This window comes from Aotus nancymaae, unplaced genomic scaffold (assembly GCF_030222135.1).
Source record: "Aotus nancymaae isolate 86718 unplaced genomic scaffold, 86718_ANA_hifiasm-v0.15.2.pri h1tg000011l, whole genome shotgun sequence".
NCBI lineage: Eukaryota > Metazoa > Chordata > Mammalia > Primates > Aotidae > Aotus > Aotus nancymaae.
In genome coordinates, this window is record NW_026988422.1 from 77,562,825 (window position 1) to 77,582,230 (window position 19,406).

The 19,406-nt window shown below is 34.9% G+C and overlaps 1 protein-coding gene across 10 annotated transcripts in view; it reads left to right on the forward strand.

Moving 5' to 3' along the window:
• The window catches only part of PPP4R4 (protein phosphatase 4 regulatory subunit 4), a 114,200-nt gene that overhangs the window by 33,282 nt on the left and 61,512 nt on the right, over positions 1-19,406 (forward strand). For 6 of the 10 annotated variants that reach the window (XR_010342105.1, XR_010342106.1, XR_010342104.1 and 3 more), the window contains exons 4-5: positions 18,590-18,737; positions 19,247-19,320. Coding sequence is in view for 6 of the 10 variants with exons in the window: in XM_012458269.3 (XP_012313692.2) it covers positions 18,590-18,737; positions 19,247-19,320 (222 nt within the window). In the remaining 4 variants the exon portion in view is untranslated. Of the gene's footprint in view, positions 1-15,299; positions 15,404-15,510; positions 17,869-18,589; positions 18,738-19,246; positions 19,321-19,406 lie in introns of those variants that run through there. The other 4 variants (XM_012458272.3, XM_021666533.2, XM_012458274.3 and 1 more) reach the window with 4 other exon arrangements.

Genomic DNA, 19,406 nt, shown 5'->3' on the forward strand with positions numbered 1-19,406 from the left:
TTTAATATATAATGTAGACAGCTAAACATTTATTCACCCCCATTTCAAATGATAAAATTTGTATTTCTGTGCATGTCATTTTAAATTCATCGTATTCAGATTTTGTTATGACTTATTGGTACTCCTTGTTAGCACCTTCATTAATTCCACCTCACTTCTGTGAGTGTTTACTTTTCAGTGATGAAACGCTGACAAAATTTGGTGTTAACTATGTACCTTTGTTCGGCCATGATTTCTCAATTTTTTATTTTTAAAAAGTGATCTTGAGCATTTAGTAATAATGGCATTCTCATTCATTCATAAATATTTACTGAGTACTTCCTATAAGACAGGCACTGTTCTAAGCACTGGGAAAATAGAAGCGAACAAAAGATAGGGGACTTGCCCTCAAGGAGGCTACAGTCCAGATGGAGAAATGGACATTAAACAAGTAAATCCCTCCTCACCCAAGAAAGGTATAATCATCATTTGTGATAAGCCCTCTGAGTGTACAGAACAGGAGTCGATGAAATGAAGTAATAAAGTAATGAGGGCATCTGCTATGCCTTGTGATGTCAAGGAATGCCTTTTTGAGGAGCAGAAAACGGAAGGGATGGAAAGAAGCAGCCATTTTAGAGTCAGGACCAACTAGAGTCAGGACCAAGTAGGAAGAGTGGTAAATAGCCCTAAGGTGACAGAGCTGTGTGGGACTGAGAGAGACAGGTATGTTTGGGACCCAGTGGATAGGGTGGGGTGTGATTGAGAAGAGGTTCGAGAAATGGTTGATGACAGAGCATGCAAGCATTGGCTTTTATTAGGACAGTGAAAAGTCACTGAAGGCTTTAAGGCAGTGACTTAATTGTGTTTCTATTTCACAGTGATCATTATGGTTATTGTATGGAGAATAGATTGGAGTGGGATAGTTAGGAAGCTTCAGTACTGGTCCTCATAGCTAGTATGAGGCTAACTAATTAGGACAGTAGAGAGCAGTGCACATATCTGAGATACATAGATTAAGATAGAATGAGCAGAACTTCATAATGGATTGGGTTTCTGAAGTGAGACATGACTTCTAGATTTCTGGCTTGATCATCCATATGGTTCTGCTGGTTTTCAGTTATGGTTAATAGTCTGTTAAATTCATAAGGAAAAATAATTTGTATACTTGATAATACTGGTCTTTTATGAATGATTTACTTTTAGATAGTTTAAAGATATGAACAATAAATATTTTATGCAAGAAGTTAATCAATACCAAGATTTTTACCATGTTTATAACAGTAGTGTGTGCAGCTTTGAGAGCTCACTTTTTACCTTGTCTTTACCTTTAAGAACATCAGATAAAGTAATGGAGATTTTTCTGGGCTTATGTATTATAAACTTTCATCAGTGATATTTTTGTTTTATTGCATTTGATTTTGTTCTTATAATAATGGATTAATTGAAAAGTGATTTAAAAAATAGGTTGCTGTTTTCACTGTTTTAGAGATAAAGGAATTTAATATTTAAAAATAAAATGTCAGAAACAGAGTTAGTACTACAATTGAGCCAATCCATCAGATTGAGGTTGATGTCTAGAATAACTAATAAAAGAAGAAAAATAGAAACTAAGAAAAATAGAATTGAGCCAATTCACAGTATTTCCCCAATTTGTTTTCTAAATTGTATCCATTGGTAGTGCAATTAGGTCACTCATCTCAAGGTTAAATTTAGCTAGGAATTTAGAAAGGAAATATTTTGACCTCCAATTTAAATTTCCTAAATGTGAAGACATTTTAAAATATAGTCATTACCATATATTCATGTTACATTATTTAATCCTAGGATATTTATTAAAAAAGAATTTTTCTCCTGTGATCATTATTAAGTTTTAATTCTTTTTCCACAGTGTATCAAATTGAAATCTTAGATGTTTGTTAGACTTCAATATTTGATTTGAACTTCCAGTTATCTAGAAGTGAAAGAATTTGATATTCAAGATAAATATCCAAAATATTATACAATAGTCTTTTATAAAATTCAGAATAATAGTGATATAATTACACCATGTAATGAAGGTGATTCCTTTACAATCCAATGCAAGAAGACTCTCTACCTATTGAGTTATTTACTTAGTTGTTTTTACACTTACATTTAGGCAACCATAATATAGGTCATAAAATTAATAGAAATTGAGCAATGCTAGGCACAGATAAAAATAACTTAGCAAATATTTATTGAGGTCTTACTATGTGTCAGACACTGTATTCTGTCAGATATTCTACACATTTTAATCTGAATCCTCATACCAGTTCTATAGTGATCATTTGACAGTGGAAGAAAAATCTTAGTTAAGCAATTTGCTCAAAGTCACAAAGCTTCCAAGTGGTATAATTATGTTTAAACAGGAAGTCTGACTCCTGAGTCCTCACTCTTTACTAGTCATTAGCTGATCATGACTATAACAGATATATAATGTGTAATTTAATGTCTCAAGCCTTAGTCATCTCCTGTCTGTACTACAGCAGCCTCCTCACTGAATTTGTTGCTTCCACTTTGCCTCCTAGAGCAAACTCACCCAGAGAGATCTTTTAAAAAGTGTCAATCATATCTTATCTCCCTCTTGCATGAAAATTACTTAAGTGGTATGGTAGAGAGAATCATGCCCCTTCCAAAGAGATACTGGGCCCTAATTCCTACAAATTATAAGTGTTACCTTATTTGGAAAAAGGGTCTTTACAGATATAGTTAAGGATCTTGAGATTGGAAGATTATCTTGGATTATCGGGGTGGCAGTCTAAATCCCATCACATGTGTCCTTATAAGAAGGCAGAGGAGAGTTGACACATACATGTAGAAGAATGCAATGTCAAGATGGAGGTAGAGATTGGAGTAGTGTGGCCACAAGCCAAGGAATGACAGCAACCACTAGAAGCTGAAAGAGGCAAAAAGTAGATTCTACCCCAGAGCCTCTAGATGGATTGTGGCCTTGCCAACACTTGGATTTTGACCAGGTGATACTGCTTTTGAAATTCCGGCCTCCAGACCTGTGAGAGAAGAAATAGCTGGTGTTTTAAGCTGCTATTTAAGTTTGTGGTAATTTGTTACAGCAGTCACAGGAAACTAATACAAATAACTTCCCATTTCAGATAAAATACAACCCCTTACTATGTCCATAAATCACCCCCTCTATCTTTGTGAGCTCATCATCTGCCAGTCTTTTCCCTTTCTTTCCTAAGGGCAGAATATTTGTCAGTCTGGTTTCTCACTATACCCCCAGGACTTAAAATAGTGCCTGGCAAATAATGGGCACTCAAAAAACTTTTGTAAATGAGTGTTAATTGAACTTAACATTCAGAGACAATAAGTATGTACCTGAAAGACCAAGGGAACATTGGCCTGATCCACTGATGGCACTCTTGGATGAGAAGTAGGAAGATAATTTATTTGGAAATTTGACATATACATATAGAATGGTATAACACTGATTTATGTTTCTATAAAGACTTTTTGGGGGTTTGGGGAGGATTCAGGAAATACATAAGAAAGAAGGATAAAAGAGACATAATCAATATGAAACTTGATTTCCTTTTATTTTGGTGCATGCCTGTAGTCTCAGCTACTGGAGCCCAGGAGTTTGAGGCTGCAGTGAATAGCTACTGACTGCACTCCAGCCAGGGCAGCATAGCAAGACCTTGCCTCTAAAAACAAAAAAAGAAAAATAATAGGAAAAAATCATAAATTTCTCCTAACTTGATTATTTTAGAATTTGTATCTCCTGTATATGGGTAGATTTTTTAAACATCTTATTCTAGAATTTTTATAGAAAGCATTTACTTTATAAATTTTGTAAATAGAAATCTTAACTTTTTTAAAAGTCATATTTCTAGTAGCATAGTTAAGTGGACAAACCACAGATTGAGAATTCCTAATTCCCAAATCCAAAATCAAAATGCTCCAAAATTTGAAGCATTTTGAACATACACATGATGCTACAAGCAAAAACTACCCATCACCTCATGTGATGAATCGCAGTTAAAGTCAAAATGAAGTCAAAACTTAGTTTCATGTACAAAATTATTAAAAATACTATATAAAATTACATTTAGCCTACGTATGTAAGATGTAAATGAAACAAATGAATTTCATGTTTAGACTTGGGTCCTATCCCCAGGATATTTCATTATGAATATGCAAATATTCCAAAATCCTAAAAACATTCAAAATCTGAAACATTTCTAGTCCCAAGCATTTGGGATAAGGGATACTCAACTCGGAATAATGTGTAGAACACTTACTGTGGGCCAGGCATTGTGCTTAATGCTTTAGATATATCTTTAAAAAAAATCCTCCTCACAACTCCATGTGATGTATTTATACTCATTTTACAGTTGGGAAAATCTAGGCTTAAAAAATTCAGTGTTCATGAATATGTTGTTGGGAGATTTCTAGGAAGCATGAAAATATGTAATTTATTCTTACAGTTCACCAAGAAAAAGACATAATCTTGACTAAAGGAATTAAAGAGCATAAACAAATGATACAGATTGCTTTCTTCTTTGGTTTGCAGCTAAAAAGACAGACATCTGTCTTCCTCACTGTAATGATGTGATAAACTAAAAGTTAAGTTCTGAGGAAAGCAAAAGGATTTTGTGAAAACAACACAGTTATGCATAATAAGCAGATCATGATGTTCCAGACCCCCTACAGATCCTAAAAAGCCCACAGTATAGTATTCTATAGAGAGGCTAAACATTTAGGGACACTCATAGGAAGGAATGTAAATAAGAAAGTGAAATAATGTCTATAATATAAGGTTGATAGAAGATAATTCTCAGGGTCAGAATTAAGAGGTCTTGTGCTTTAGGAAGCATAAAATTATATGACTTATTTTTCTAGTTCACTTAGAAAAAAAAGAGGTAGTATTAATGAAAGGAATTAGAGATGAACAGATTGATACAAACTTATATGGTTTACAGCTTACAAATAAAAGTACATCGAATGCTATGTATTTTGAGAATAATGTTTTTTATGCTTTTTCTTTTACATATATCTATTTGTATTTAAGGACAAAATGGATTGACATTACTAATAACTTCACAATAATAATTAAAATTCTGTGAAAAATTTACTGACTATATAGTTTTTCTGGGCATATAGAATTATATTAGCTGATATTCTTCATAGACCTAGAAATATTACCTTTCGGTAAATTCTTAGTGGACACCAGTGTTTTTACATATGCTTCTTAGTCATTTAGTCACTTGTTATTTTTACCCTATCTGCAATAAAAATGAACTGAAACTTCTGAAATGATTTTAAATGTGTAGTTAAGTTGTAAGGGAGTAAGGAATGGTACCAGGGCTCAAAAACAAAGCAATCTATTTCACTTCCACTTAGGATATAGAAAGCTGCAAAAGAACATCACACTAATTCTGATAACAGTAGGTTATCCACAAAATCTACACAGTCATAACTTCTTGAGCACAGCAGAGCTGGTTACAAGGCAACCAAGTGAGCTGAATTCACAAGAGTAACAAACCCCTCTGAGGATAGATGGGACACATTGACTTGGCAGAGCATAGGAGGAAGAGGTTCCCACCATATAAAGTAAATAGCAGCATCAGCTAAGATTTTAACAAAATTTTAAAGGGTGACTGTGTGTTAGCACAGTTTATATGTTTAGAATAACTTGTAGCTTAGACACAGAGGAGCTTTGTATTCATTTGCAAGCTCTTTTTTATGTGTCTCCACTATTCACTCTGTGAGAAAGATTGGGGAACAACGCAGGAGATTGGAGAGCATCTCCCTTGGTGATAAAGGTGTGGTAGTGATGAGCTGCTGCTAAGGGACAGGAGCCAACTCTTCCTACCTTCTGGAAAACTTCTTTATGAAGCAAAAATCTGAGCTGTGGAGGGAGAAGCAGTTAACCGTCCTGCTTCTACAGCCCAGGTAAAGTGCCATTGCTTCTGTGGGAATGGTAGGAGCAAAACCCACTTGCCTCTGGAAGAGAGGTAGAAAACCCTCCTCCAGGACCATGCCAAAATCCCTTACTTCTGGGAGAATGTGGTAGCATAAGCCTTTTGACACTAGGAGCTGGGTGTGGAAGGCAGGAGATGTTAGGCCCAGGACCCTGCACTGATAAAAAGCAGAGGTCTGCCACCAGTGGGGGTAGGGCAAGAAACTTGATCCTGCCAAGGGACCCCTCTGCACCCTAAGATACAAAGTTACAGAAAAGGAACACTGAAAAAGTTATATTCCTGAGGCCCAGGCTCAAAGACCCTGCCTATGATGAGGCTGGACCAAGATACCTGAGAATCCATTATACTCACCATTAGCCTAGTGTGTAGTAAGAAGCAACAGTTGTCTACTACTAGAGAAGGGACAAGAGTGTGGAGAGAGACCCCTGCTGAAAACAGTGGAGCAGGAACACTGAAGAAAATCCTTTGGTATTCGAGGCTGCACGTTAAACACAAGGTAACAATGGCCCACCATTGGAGGTTTGAAACCTGTGGTGCTGTGATTACCATAGCAACAGAAATCCTCAAACCCAGCTCAACTGCTAACTCGACTTATTATTCAGCCCCCTATACTTCACAGCCTAGCAGAAGAGGAATGTTCATTTCTGAGCATAAATACTGTTACCTCTATCTTCACTGAATATCCAGGATTCAAAATTTCAAAATCAAAAATTTCTGGGCACCTAAATTGGGAAAACTTACTAAAGCATAAAGCAACAACAGGTCTACTGTCAGAGGTGACCTAGATATTGGAAGTATTAGGGAATTTAAAGTAACTATGATTTATATGGTTAAAAATCCACTGAAAAGCAACATGCCTGGATGTATAGGAGATTTCAAAAGAATATGACTGGCAAAAGAATCAGTGAACTTGAAAATAGAAATTATCCAAACTGAAAGAGAGAGATAGCAAAGAGTGAAAACGTAGAGGAGAACATCCAGTGGCTTTGAGATAGTATAAAAAGATCTAATATATATGCAATCGGTATCTCGGAATGAGAAAAGAGAAATAGGAAAGAAGAACTATTTAAAGAAGTACTAGCTAGGACAAAGCATAGATCTAAGAAGACCAGAGGACTCCAAGCAGGATAAATGCGTGTGCACACAAACTCACCCCTAGACACCATAAAGTGCTGAAAATAAAAAAGAGATAATCTTGGAAGTAGCCAGAGACAAAGGTGAAAATTGAACAGACTTCTGGTCAGAAACTAGTCTAGAGGACAAAAGAATGCCATAATAAAAGTACCGAAAGTAAAAAGCAAAAATTAAAGTCAACTAAAATATATACCCAGTTAAAATATCTTTCTAGGATGAAGACAAAAATAGCTTTTTTTAGACAAACAGAAATTGAGAGAATTAATTGTATCAAATCTATACCACCAAGAAATGGTAAAGGAAATTCTTTTTTTTTTTTTTTTTTTGAGACAGAGTTTTGCTTGTTGCCCAGGCTGGAGTGCAGTGGCATGATCTCAGCTTACTGCAACCTCTGCCTCCCAGGTTCAAGTGATTCTTCTGCCTTAGTTGGATTACAGGTGCCCACCATCATACCTAGCTAATTTTTTATATCTTCAGTAGAGACGGGGTTTCACTATGTTGGCCCGGCTTGTCTCAAACTCCTGACCTCAGGTGATCCGCCCCTAAAAGTGCTGGGATTACAGGTCTGAGCTACTGTGCCCGGTTGTAAAGGAAATTCTTCAGTTAAAAGTAATGTGATACCAGATGGAAATTTGGATTTACATGAATAAATGAAGAGCACTGGAAATGATAAAAATTAGGGTAAGCATAAAAGAAATAATAACAATTCTACACAAATTCTTACAGAAAATAGAGGAGTTGGTAAGAACTTCCCAATAAACTTTCAGGCCCAGCATTACCCTGATATACATACCTCATGAGCTGAGATGCAAACATCTAAAAAATGACAAATCTAACAATTATAGCAAAAGGATAATAATACATTATGACTAGTCAGGGTTTATCTCAGGAATTCAAAATTGTTTCAAAATTTAAAAACTAATCAGTATAAATCATCCTATCAGAAAACTAAAAAAGGAACACCACCATCTAATCATCTCAGTAGATTTAGAGAAAGTATTTGACACAATCTACCAACTATTTCTAGAAGAAAGAAATCTTAGCCAGGTGCAATGGCGCACACCTGTAATACCAGCTATTAGGAGGCTGAGTTAGGAAGATCTCTTGAGCCCAGCAGTTTGAGTCTAGCCTAAGGTAGATATGAGACCCTGTCTTCAACAAATAACCCCACAACTGAGTAAACTAGGAATAGATGGGAGCTTCCTCTGTGAGAACCCTACGGGTTCAATTAAAGGTGAAAGACTCTTCCCTAAGATCAGGAAAAGGCCAAAGGTGTCTGCTCTTACCACTTTTGTTTAACAGTATACTGGACATACTAGCCAATATAGTAAGGTAACAAAAAGAAAAAGCATTCACATTGCAGAGAAAGAAGTAAAGCTGTCTTTTTTTTTTCTCAGATAATGTTATCATATGTAGGAATCTACAAAAGAAAAATACTGGAACTTTGAAGCAAGTATAGAAGGTTGTGGGATACAGGGTCAATATACAAAAATCAATTGTGTTTCTACAAACCAGCAACCAACAATTGGAAATTGAAATTTTTCTTAAACTATCAAAATAGCATTAAAGTATGTAATACTTAGGGATAAATGTTACATAAGATGTATAAACTGAAAACTATAGAACATTTCTGAGAGGAAATGAGAGAATGAAGTGAACTGAATATAGATCATATTCATGGATTAAAAGGCTCAATATTGCTAAGATGTCAGTTTGCCCAGATGAATGCATATATTTAATGCAAAATAATCAAAATTCAAGTAGGTTGCGTTTTTGTAGGAAATGAGAAACTAATTCTAAGTTTCATATGAAAATATAAAGGACCTAGAATAGGCAAAACAACTTTGAAAAACAGGAACAAAATTGAAGGATTTTTATTACCTGATTTCAAGACATAATATGTAGCCACAGCAATTAGTACTGTATGATTGATGTAAAAAGAGATAAAGAAATCAATCAGACATGTAGAAAGTTTTAAAAAACTCTCACATACCCCACAAATTGTCAGTTTGTTTTTGACATGGGGCAAAGGCAATTCATTATAGAGAGGATAGGCTTTTCAACAAATGATGCTAAAACAGTTTGAAAGATAAATCCATGCCCAGCTCTATATGTAAAAACTAAAATAAATCATAGACCTAAATGTTAAAGACTGAAATTATTAATACTTCTAGAGGAAACCACAAGAGAAAATCTTTGTGACCTTGGGTTTCTTACATAGATTCTAGAAGCATGATCCATAGAAAAAAAATTTGATAAATTAGATCTGTTTTTCAGAAGACACTATTAAGTGAATGAAAAGACAGAATGGAAGAAAATATTTGTAAATCACATAGATGACAAGGGACATGTGTTCAGAATACATAAAGAACTTCTCAAAACGCAATAAGAAGACAACCCAGTTTTTAGAAATATGCAAACATTTGTAAGATGCTTCACCAAATAACATTTGCAGATGACTAGTAAACATAAGAAAAAATGTTCAACATCATTAGTCATTAGGAAAATGCAAGTAAATCTCCAACACACTTGTTAAAATATCTATACAAAAAACAAAAAAGATCAACTGACCACATGAAGTATTGTGGAAGATTGTGGAGCAACTCAAACTCCCTTACACTGTTGGTGGGAATGTAAAATGGTATAAAAACTTTAGAAAACAGGTTCTCAAAAATTTAAACATACATCTACTGTATTGCTAAGCCATTTAACTCCTAAGGATTAAGAGAAAATGAAACATCTTTTCATATACTTATATATGAATATTTATTACAGCTTTTCTTGCTACAGCTAAAACTGGAAACAACCCCAATATCAGTCAACAGTTGATAGAATTGTGGTATAACCATTCAATGATATAATACTCTGTACTATTCTGGTTATGTGTTAAAATTTCTTCTCTACTCTGTGGCTTCTCCTGATATTTTAGATTTTATTTTGTAAACAACATTATTGGGTTTTATTTTTAAATTCAATCTCACACTGTATTTTAATTAGAGTATTTTTCCTATTTATATTTAATGTACTTCCATAGGTCATCTTACAATTTGCTTTTTCTTTTTGCCACTGCTCTGTTTCTTTTTCTCTTATTTATTTTATTTGAATTGATTAAGTAGTTTTATTATTTCACTTTCCCCTTCTTCTGTTAACTCGGAAGTTATAGACTCTTACTTTTCTTGTGTTAGTGACCTTAGACATTACAAAAAGGACATATTGTTGAAGTTTAATTTCATTTGTATTTTTACCCTCTTCCTGGATAATAATACAAGAACCTTAATATTCTCTATTTAATCCTCTTATGACTTATCTGTTATTGTTGTTAGCTATTTTATTTATATATTTCAGGTCTCCCAGATACTGTTGTTGTTTTATCTAATCAATATCTATTTAGATTTACCCACATATCTATCATTTTTTATTACCTATAGTATTTCCATTTGGAATCTTTTTTTTCCTGCCTGAAGAACACATTTTAGTATTCAGTACAAGTCTGCTGGTAACAAATTCTCTTTGTTTTTATTGGTTTGAAAATGTCTTCCACATGCATTTTAAATAGATGTTATTATTAGCATAGGATTTTACACTACGTATCTGTAGATTTCTAGAAATATAGAGGCATATTTATGGCTTCTTGACTCTGTGGCTTATTTTCCTTGGCCAGTTTTAGAAAATTCTGATATCTTTTTACATGTGCCTCTGGCTAATTTTCTCTCTCTTCTCCTTCTAAGACTTCAATTTTACATATATTAGACCTTTTGATAGTATTTCCATGTCCTTTATCATCTTTTCTTTCTTTTCTATCCTTTTTTTCTGTTTCTGATTCAGGTGTTTTATTCTAATATATCTTCTGTCTCACCAATTCATCTGTGTCTAACCTGATTTTTATTTTGATTATGTATTCGGTCTATAATTTCTATTTAGCTCTTTAAAATATGCCATTTAAAAAAATATCTTAGAGAATTAAATTCTCAATTGTATCTTTTATCCTCTTGAACCATATATGTATCATATAGTACCAGTACCTGGAGCTCCTTTTGGTATGTTTATATTTTGTATTGTTTCTGCTTATTATCTTTTCTCCTCATGTGTGTTGATATTATTGATTGTGTGCTTGATCTTGTATTTGACAAATTTTTGTAGAAATAGTTTGAGGCCTAAGATGATATCTTTCTCATGGAAGGAATATGTTTTCTTTTGGCAGACACCTAACTGCACTAGCAATAGAGTCTTACTTAACTTGATTCCAGGTACTGGATGATTCGAAACTAGGCTGTCTTCCTCCTGCAAAGGACAGTCTATTCAGGATTGCCCTTGTTCCTAATGCAGAGGGCCTTACCAGGGACTCTGCAAGGCTGTCAGAGAAGTCGCTTAGGCTCTCAGTCCCTCAAGACCCTCTTCTAGAATCAGCAAATAGGCCCAGGCCCAAAGCAGGCCCCAAATTGCATGCTCACTTGTCTGGCTATTAGTTGTCTCTTAGATCGTGGAAGGGTAATTTTTTACTACCTTGTTAGCTTCCATATGCCTGTGTGCAGACGATTTTTACATTTTGTTCGGCTTTAAAAATTATCCTTGCCAAGAGAGTTGATTAGTTACCTAGTCTACCTTTATTGAAAGAGGAAATTCCCTTTCCTGTTATTATTCCTTCTTGATTTAATCTTAGAATGATATTAACCACAACCTTTCTATTTATATGCCTGCATAGGTTCTCTATGCACACATACCCCTCTATCATACCCTGTTCACCATCTCCACATCCACACAGATCAACTGATTGTTTTCTAATGATACCTTAGAAGTAATCCAGAACCTAAAATTAAATATTTTGCCAAAACCCTTGTGATATGTGTCCTTAATTTACACTTTGAGTTCTTAAGCTTCCTTATTTTGTTGGTGTGACATTATGTTTATAGTAGCAGTAGCAGGATGGTGGAGCTTACATTCTAGCTACACTGTTAATTCTGTACCTAAAATTGTGATAACAGCAGGTCATCTTCTCTGGGGTGTTAGAGAAGGCTTCGCTGAGAAGTGACAACTGACTTGTATAAAGAGAAATAATTAGACAAAGAGCAAGATAAGGGGAGATAAGAAAGCAAACATTCCCAGCACTGAGAAGGAAAGAGAAGCATGCAGATTGAATGCAGATTCAAAGAACTGAGAGAAAATCAGTGTGCTAGAGCATAAAGCAGGAAGAACTGCTGAGGCAGTGGAAAGACCAAATTATGCAGATCCTTAGGTGCATTATGCAAGAGAATATTCAAATTACAGTGTTAAATGCTTTGAAATCTCATGCTGACTCTAAAGTCGAAAATGAATCAGAAAAGAGTGATGTAGGATGGAATGGAAGGGATGTAGTGGGTGAGGATCACTTGGAATCTGTGACCCTTACCTGAGAAAACCTTCAAAATAACTTGGACTGGGGTGGAAGTAGCCTGGTTGGAGAGGTAGATGGATTACAAAAACAGGCAACAAAACCAAACCAGGACTATATGAGCAATTAAAAAAACCAATGGTATCAAGGATAACTCCTGAAATCCTGGTTTGTAAACCAGGTGGATAACAATGGCACACACTAAGGGGACTAGAGAAAGCCCATGTTAGGACAAGAGACACTGGAGGAGGCCCAGGTGTTAGAGAAAATACCATGAGCTCAGTTTTGGACTTGTTGCCTTTGAGGCATCCAAAGTAGAGATTGCAGAGAGTTGAATATACAGATCTGATACTCTGAACAGGTCTGCCAATAAAAAAGTAAAATTTGTACAGATTCCGTTTAAAGGCATTTGTGTGGAAGAAATTGTCTACAGAGAAAATGAAGACCGAAAGGGGAGAACTGCTACTGTAGACATAATTTTATACTAACAAAATAAGGAAACTTAATAACTCAAAGTGTAAATTAAGGACACATATCACAAGGGTTTTAGCAAAATATTTAGTTTTACGTTCTGGATTACTTCTAAGGTATCATTAGAAAACAATCAGTTGGTCTGTGTGGATGTGGAGATGGTGAACAGGGTATGATAGAGGGGTATGTGTGCACAGAGAACCTATGCAGGCATATAAATAGAAAGGTTGTGGTTAATATCATTCTAAGATTAAATCAAGGAGTAATAACAGGAAAGGAAACTTCTTCTTTCAATAAAGGTAGACTAGGTAACTAATCAACTCTCTTGGCAAGGATAATTTTTAAAGCCGAACAAAATGTAAAAATCGTCTGCACACAGGCATATGGAAGCTAACAAGGTAGTAAAAAATTACCCTTCCACGATCTAAGAGACAACTAATAGCCAGACAAGTGAGCATGCAATTTGGGGCCTGCTTTGGGCCTGGGCCTATTTGCTGATTCTAGAAGAGGGTCTTGAGGGACTGAGAGCCTAAGTGACTTCTCTGACAGCCTTGCAGAGTCCCTGGTAAGGCCCTCTGCATTAGGAACAAGGGCAATCCTGAATAGACTGTCCTTTGCAGGAGGAGGACAGCCTAGTTTCAAATCATCCAGTACCTGGAATCAAGTTAAGTAAGGCTCTATTGCTAGTGCAGTTAGGTGTCTGTACATTGTTAGTGCTGCTGGTTGCTGGGTTTCTAGGTCTCTAGCACAGTGCCTTGAACATAACTGAGCATTTGAGTGAGTGCATACAGTCAACAGAAATCACTCAAAGGTAGAAATCCTTATCTTTGACTTCTTTCCAGTTTCCCAGAATACATAGTATGATGCTGGGACTTGAATGAAATTAAAATTTTGTTATCTTCAGAATTAGATGTCTTTGGGCTACTTTTGAGAGACATTAGGATGAAAGGTGAAGGTATTTTCACTAACTCGGGGGAAAAAAACCCTGTTTCCTCTTGCTTATAGATATTTGCTAGACTTTCCCTGGCTGATTTTTTTCTAAGAGAACTGTGTATAATTTTTGGAAAAAATATTTAATGAGTTAAATAGTACTACAGTGGATCATTCAGAAGGAATGATTCTTTATAGCTGCCACATCCATTAAAAAGATATTTCTTTGAAAAGCACATTCTTTCTTTGCAAAGTTTTAAATTGCTGCTTATTTATATTTTAAGCCTAAATTTTGAAATTCCTGTAATTCTAATTTATGACATTTAAAAATGACTTAGCAGAGTATTTCAGCTGGAAGGCTCAGTTGCAAATCCATGGTCTTGAAATTTATTTGTTTGTTTTGGCATTCTTATGATTTTGCATGACAGCGTATTTCATTGTACATTTGCAGTAGTCATATGATACTTACTATTGGTATTTCCTTTGTGGAAAGAGTTCTTAAGGATATTTTTATGTGTACCTCCTCATGAACCTTGCTAATCACTGAAATGCAGACTTAGGAATGGTAAAACATACCTCCCTTTGTATTTCTGTTTACTGTCTTTACTTCATTTTCCCCCTCAGATTTTGGTTTTCAATGATCTCGTCTAGTTCTCTTCACTCTTTGTTTTAGTGGTGGAATGTGGCAATCAGAGATAGGGAAAATAATGAGGTATAATCATTAAAGGTACTTAGGGCTGGCATATTTCAATTATTCATCTTTAACCTATTTGAAAGTCTTTTATAAATATTATGGTTTTATAATGCAGAGAGCTGTTTACTATTATGTTAATTACTAAAAATTATCACATTATGATCTTCAATGCCGCAGATATTTTATATGTCCCAGACCTTCAGTATTTTAATACGGGAGTCCTTATTATTTAATTTCACAATAATCAATGCTCTCTCTTGCAGATATTTTGTAATTTTAGAATTCCTTTACCTTTTACTAGCACTATTCATGATAAATACATTTTTCAGTTTTATTCAAGAAGATTCTTTTCAGAATTTGTGAATCTTAAACCTTCACTCTTTTGGAGAAAGCCAATGATTTATTTAATGCTTTTCTATGTGTATTGTAAGGAGAAATATCTTCCTGATGGATACAATTTAGGCTTGTTGGAGACAGAGCTATTTCTCTCTCTGCAAGGAATGTATTATGTTGTTTTACAAAATGCTTTCTTGCACCACTCATACCAACTAAAGAATGAATTTAAACACAGACATGTCTAGTACACTTTCCTTCCTTGAATGGGTACAGTTTTTAAAACTTGGGAATGTACCATTAACTTTTAATGTCTTATTTCATTTTTGAGGAATTCAAGTTGGGATGCCAGCTGTACAATAGTAATGTAAGAGGAATGATAACTGGCATTAAGGCATGCACTTAAGCAATAGAGGAATTTACTTTTCAGTGTCTTCCAAGGTCCATGAGGATGCACACTTATTTATCCAGAGAGTATGGATCTCACATATGTTTGTCCAGAGGGTGTGACTCTGTGGAAGAGAACACTTACCGGTAAGTATTGAACTCTTATTGTATTATGTTTCAGAAAAATATGTTTAGAAAATCAGTTAATTTTTAGCAGTGATGAAATCTCTTAGTCTGTGCTGGTTTCTTAACAGTGGACAGTCCCTGATGTTGAAGTCAGCACAACAAGAGAAAAACCCAAATCCTGATAAGACTTGAGGATTTTTCGAAAATTAAATGCAAAATAGTTGGGGCAAATGTTGCTGCGGGAGTCAAGACTAAATAATACAGTAAGAAGATATGAAGTTGGAGAGCTTCTCCTGTTCTTCTTTTGTATAATGTTTGCATACATACAAAACCCAGGACTTTAATGACTTTAAGAGGGGGCAGAATTGCATCTCTTGGAATTTAACAGACTCATGTGAACTGGAATGTACCTTGTGGCCCTCACAATTTATTTTAGTATTTCTTTGCAAAGTCCTTTCTGTTTCTAAATAAAAACTGTGCCTTCTGAAACCTGTAAGTGATGTATACTGGCCACATCAAATCTTTTAAAACTGTTTTCCAAACCCAAAATTTTTAGTGTGGAACAAATGTTTCTTTTGGGAACAGTAAAACAAAGGGTTATGGAAGGATTGATTTCAGAGACCAATTACTGCTTCTGCTTTATACTCTAACATTCTTTTTCTCTTTCTCTCAGCCAAGAACTCTCATGATATGCAATTGACTTTTGGTTGAAAAATCCTGTAAAATAATGTTTGTTTGTGTGATACAAAAGTTTAGAATAAAACAAAAATCACCCACTCTAATATGTGATAGGTTTTCTGGCAATTAACCATAGCACTTAGACATTTGCCACAGGAAGTGCCACTGCCTGATCTCCTACACCACCACATGAAGGCTTAGCGGTGCTTTAAGTCAGACCGTAATAAATGATGACTGGAAATGCAGAATCTGTGAGGAAGAATTCAGTGTTTAGGAGTGTTTTGGCATCTGGTAGACAATTGTTTGTTAGAGTTGCCACTTATTAGCTCACTGGCCTTTATCAAAGTGCTTTACTATTCTGTTTCTTCTGCTGTAGAAATCCCTATGTGATCTCCTATTGTGATAACTGGCAGTGTCTCACTGTGCTGAATCAAGAAGACTGAGTATATAGGTCCAAATCATGGTTATGGAGATGTTAGGATAGAAGAAAGCAGTATGGACATGATAGAAAGAGGATTGAGAATACATTTCTATGTGATCCATTTTTGCTTTGCCTTCTGTCTTAAGTCTGCCAATTCCTAATCTTTAGGACTCACCTCAAAATCTCTTGAAGCCACTTTTTGGGAGATGTGCAAAATGTGTGGGAAGGGAGAGAGCCTCAAGAGCAGAAAGCATAGGTGAGATGGTAAGAGACATTTAGTCACCCGGCAGCTCCTTACTGAATGCCTGCTGTGTGCTAGGAGATGGGGATACGTGAAGCTTGTGGTCCAGTTTTGAAAGATAAGCCATAAACAAATATTGGAGGATGGTAATGAATAAACCTGTAAAGGGGGTAATAAGAGCTGGCGGAAGGAGATGACTTTCAGCTTGAAGTAGGGTCATCCGGGAAGGCCTCATTGAAAAGGTAGTATTTGAATAGAGACTTGAAAGAGGTAGGGAAGCCAGCCATATGGAAATCCGAGAAAAGGGGAACCGAGAACAGATAATGTAAGTCATTAAAAGGACTTTGACGTTTCCTTTGGATGAGATGGAAACCCATTGTAGAGTTTTGGGCAGAAAAGTGACATTATCTGACTTATTTCTTAAAATAATTTCTCAAGCTACAGTATAGAGAATGGATAGTAGAGGGACAGTGATGGAATCAGGGATTGGTTAAAGATTTTTTGAGTAATTGAGACCGGAGAAGATGGTGACTTGGACTAGGGTGGTAATAGGAGAGGTGATAGTATTCAGATTCTGGATCTGTCTTGAAGGTAGATCCTTCTGGATTTATTGGTCTTTTGACTGTAGGGAGTGAGGTAGTGAGAGGAGTTAAGGATGACCCCACAGTTTGTGGGCTGAGCAGCTGGAAGGGCAGAGATGCCATTTACTATTTATCAGGATGAGGAAGATTACAGGAGGAGCAGGTTTTAGGGAGAGATCAGTGAAGGTGTGAGCAAGATGAGATTCCTACTAGATATCCAAAGGTAATGTAGACAGAAGACAGTGGATAAACAATAGTAATTATTTAAACATTAATTTTACACAGGTTGATAAATTATAAAAATTCTGTTTAAATGATTTAAATCTCTATGAAGATGTTGCTACAATTCACATTTTATACATTAGGAAATAATGCAGAAGGATTAATATTCCTAAGATCACTGATATGAAACTTTGTTTTATGACTAAGTTCTAGGCTGTTCTACTAACTTTATTTTAAATAGGCATATAAGGGAATTTTCATTATTGCCATAATTGATTGAACAAGTAATGCTTCTAGATGCCTTTACATTACACACACATACACACACTCTCTCTGTCATAGAGAAGTATAGGTATTGTCTTTGAGGCCTATGTAGAAAGATCGTTTGTTTTTTTTTAACCCTTTGGTATATTGAAAACATACTATAATGTAGGCTTTAATTTTTGATATGGATTTAAAAATTCTTCAAATGGTGAATGGAGATGGCTATGAATATAATTATTTTTTAAAAGCATATTCTTAAACATTTTTCTTTTGAAAATGGTTTACTTCATGGTAATTTATGCTCTTTTCAGTTGTTTAAAGGGGAAATATATTTGCATACTCAAGTGTATTCTTTTTTATAGTAAAATGTATGATACTTATTTTTTGAAATACAAATACAAATAATGGAAACACATGTGATTGTCTGAGTTTTGACATTGTTCTAGGTAGGATGATAAACTATACAATCCAAACAGGAAAACAAATTAAAATCTATCAAAAGTTTCTACTCTGTTGCTTGAAGGTTTATGTACTGTTTATAATTTTTATTCAATAAAGTAATGGAATGTTACTTTATCTTATAAAATCCTGAGACACCTAAATTTTATGTAGTCTAATGAATTAAATGATCAGGAGCATATTAATATAGTTCTTTTCAATAAAGTAATAATTACATATCCTTAAAGGTCATATGTCTAATTTTGTGGAATATGACTATTTAGTTTCTATAACCTTGGATTTTTAAAAATTACAATTTGTGATTCATCTATGTAAACAGGAAACTCTTTCTGATTATGCAGGAAGCCCTTCATGTTGCAGGAGTGGAAATGCAGTTAACGGCTGCAGTGTCATTTTTGACCATTCTGCAGGATGAATCAGTGTCAATTCATGCATATACCCACTCGTTCCTCCAAGTCATTCTCCTGCATCTGGAGCACAGGGACACAGGTCAGGGGCCTGGAATGCTTAATTATATACTTGTTTATTGTTTTTTGTATATGGCCATGATATTCTATAAATCCTGTTAGGCTGATGAGGATAACTGATTAAGACCGTGCTGCCTGGGAGTTGAGCAGTGGAATGACTAAAAATAGCTATGGCTATCTTCTTATAAAACCCACAAAATTTAATATCCTTGAAAGGTGAAGTCCCATTAATTGATCTTATGATTTATACTTTCTTCTTAGTTTTTTTCCTTTTCAAGCAGTCATGTTTGTAGTATTGTACAACAAAACAGCAAACCTTGCTTTAAATATATTTCAACAGTACTATTTTTAAAAATATAAAATTTTTTTAGATGTTGGCTGAGACAAAATAATAGAGAAACTTTTCAGAATAGTAATGAAAATAATCATTTCCATTTTATCATTAAGTGCTATTGCAACTATTAATGGCTGAGTTGAAACTGAATTTAAAGTAAGACGTTTAATTTAGTATGTTTTATCTGTGCCAACCAGGTGTCAGCAACGCATGGCTGGAAACGCTTCTGTCTGTTATAGAAGTATTGCCAAAAGAAACCCTACGGCATGAGGTAATACTTTTGTGGAGAAGAAAGTCACTCTAAGGTTTTTTTTTAAAGGTTTATTGTCAAAAATGTTTTTTTTGTTTTTTTTAAAA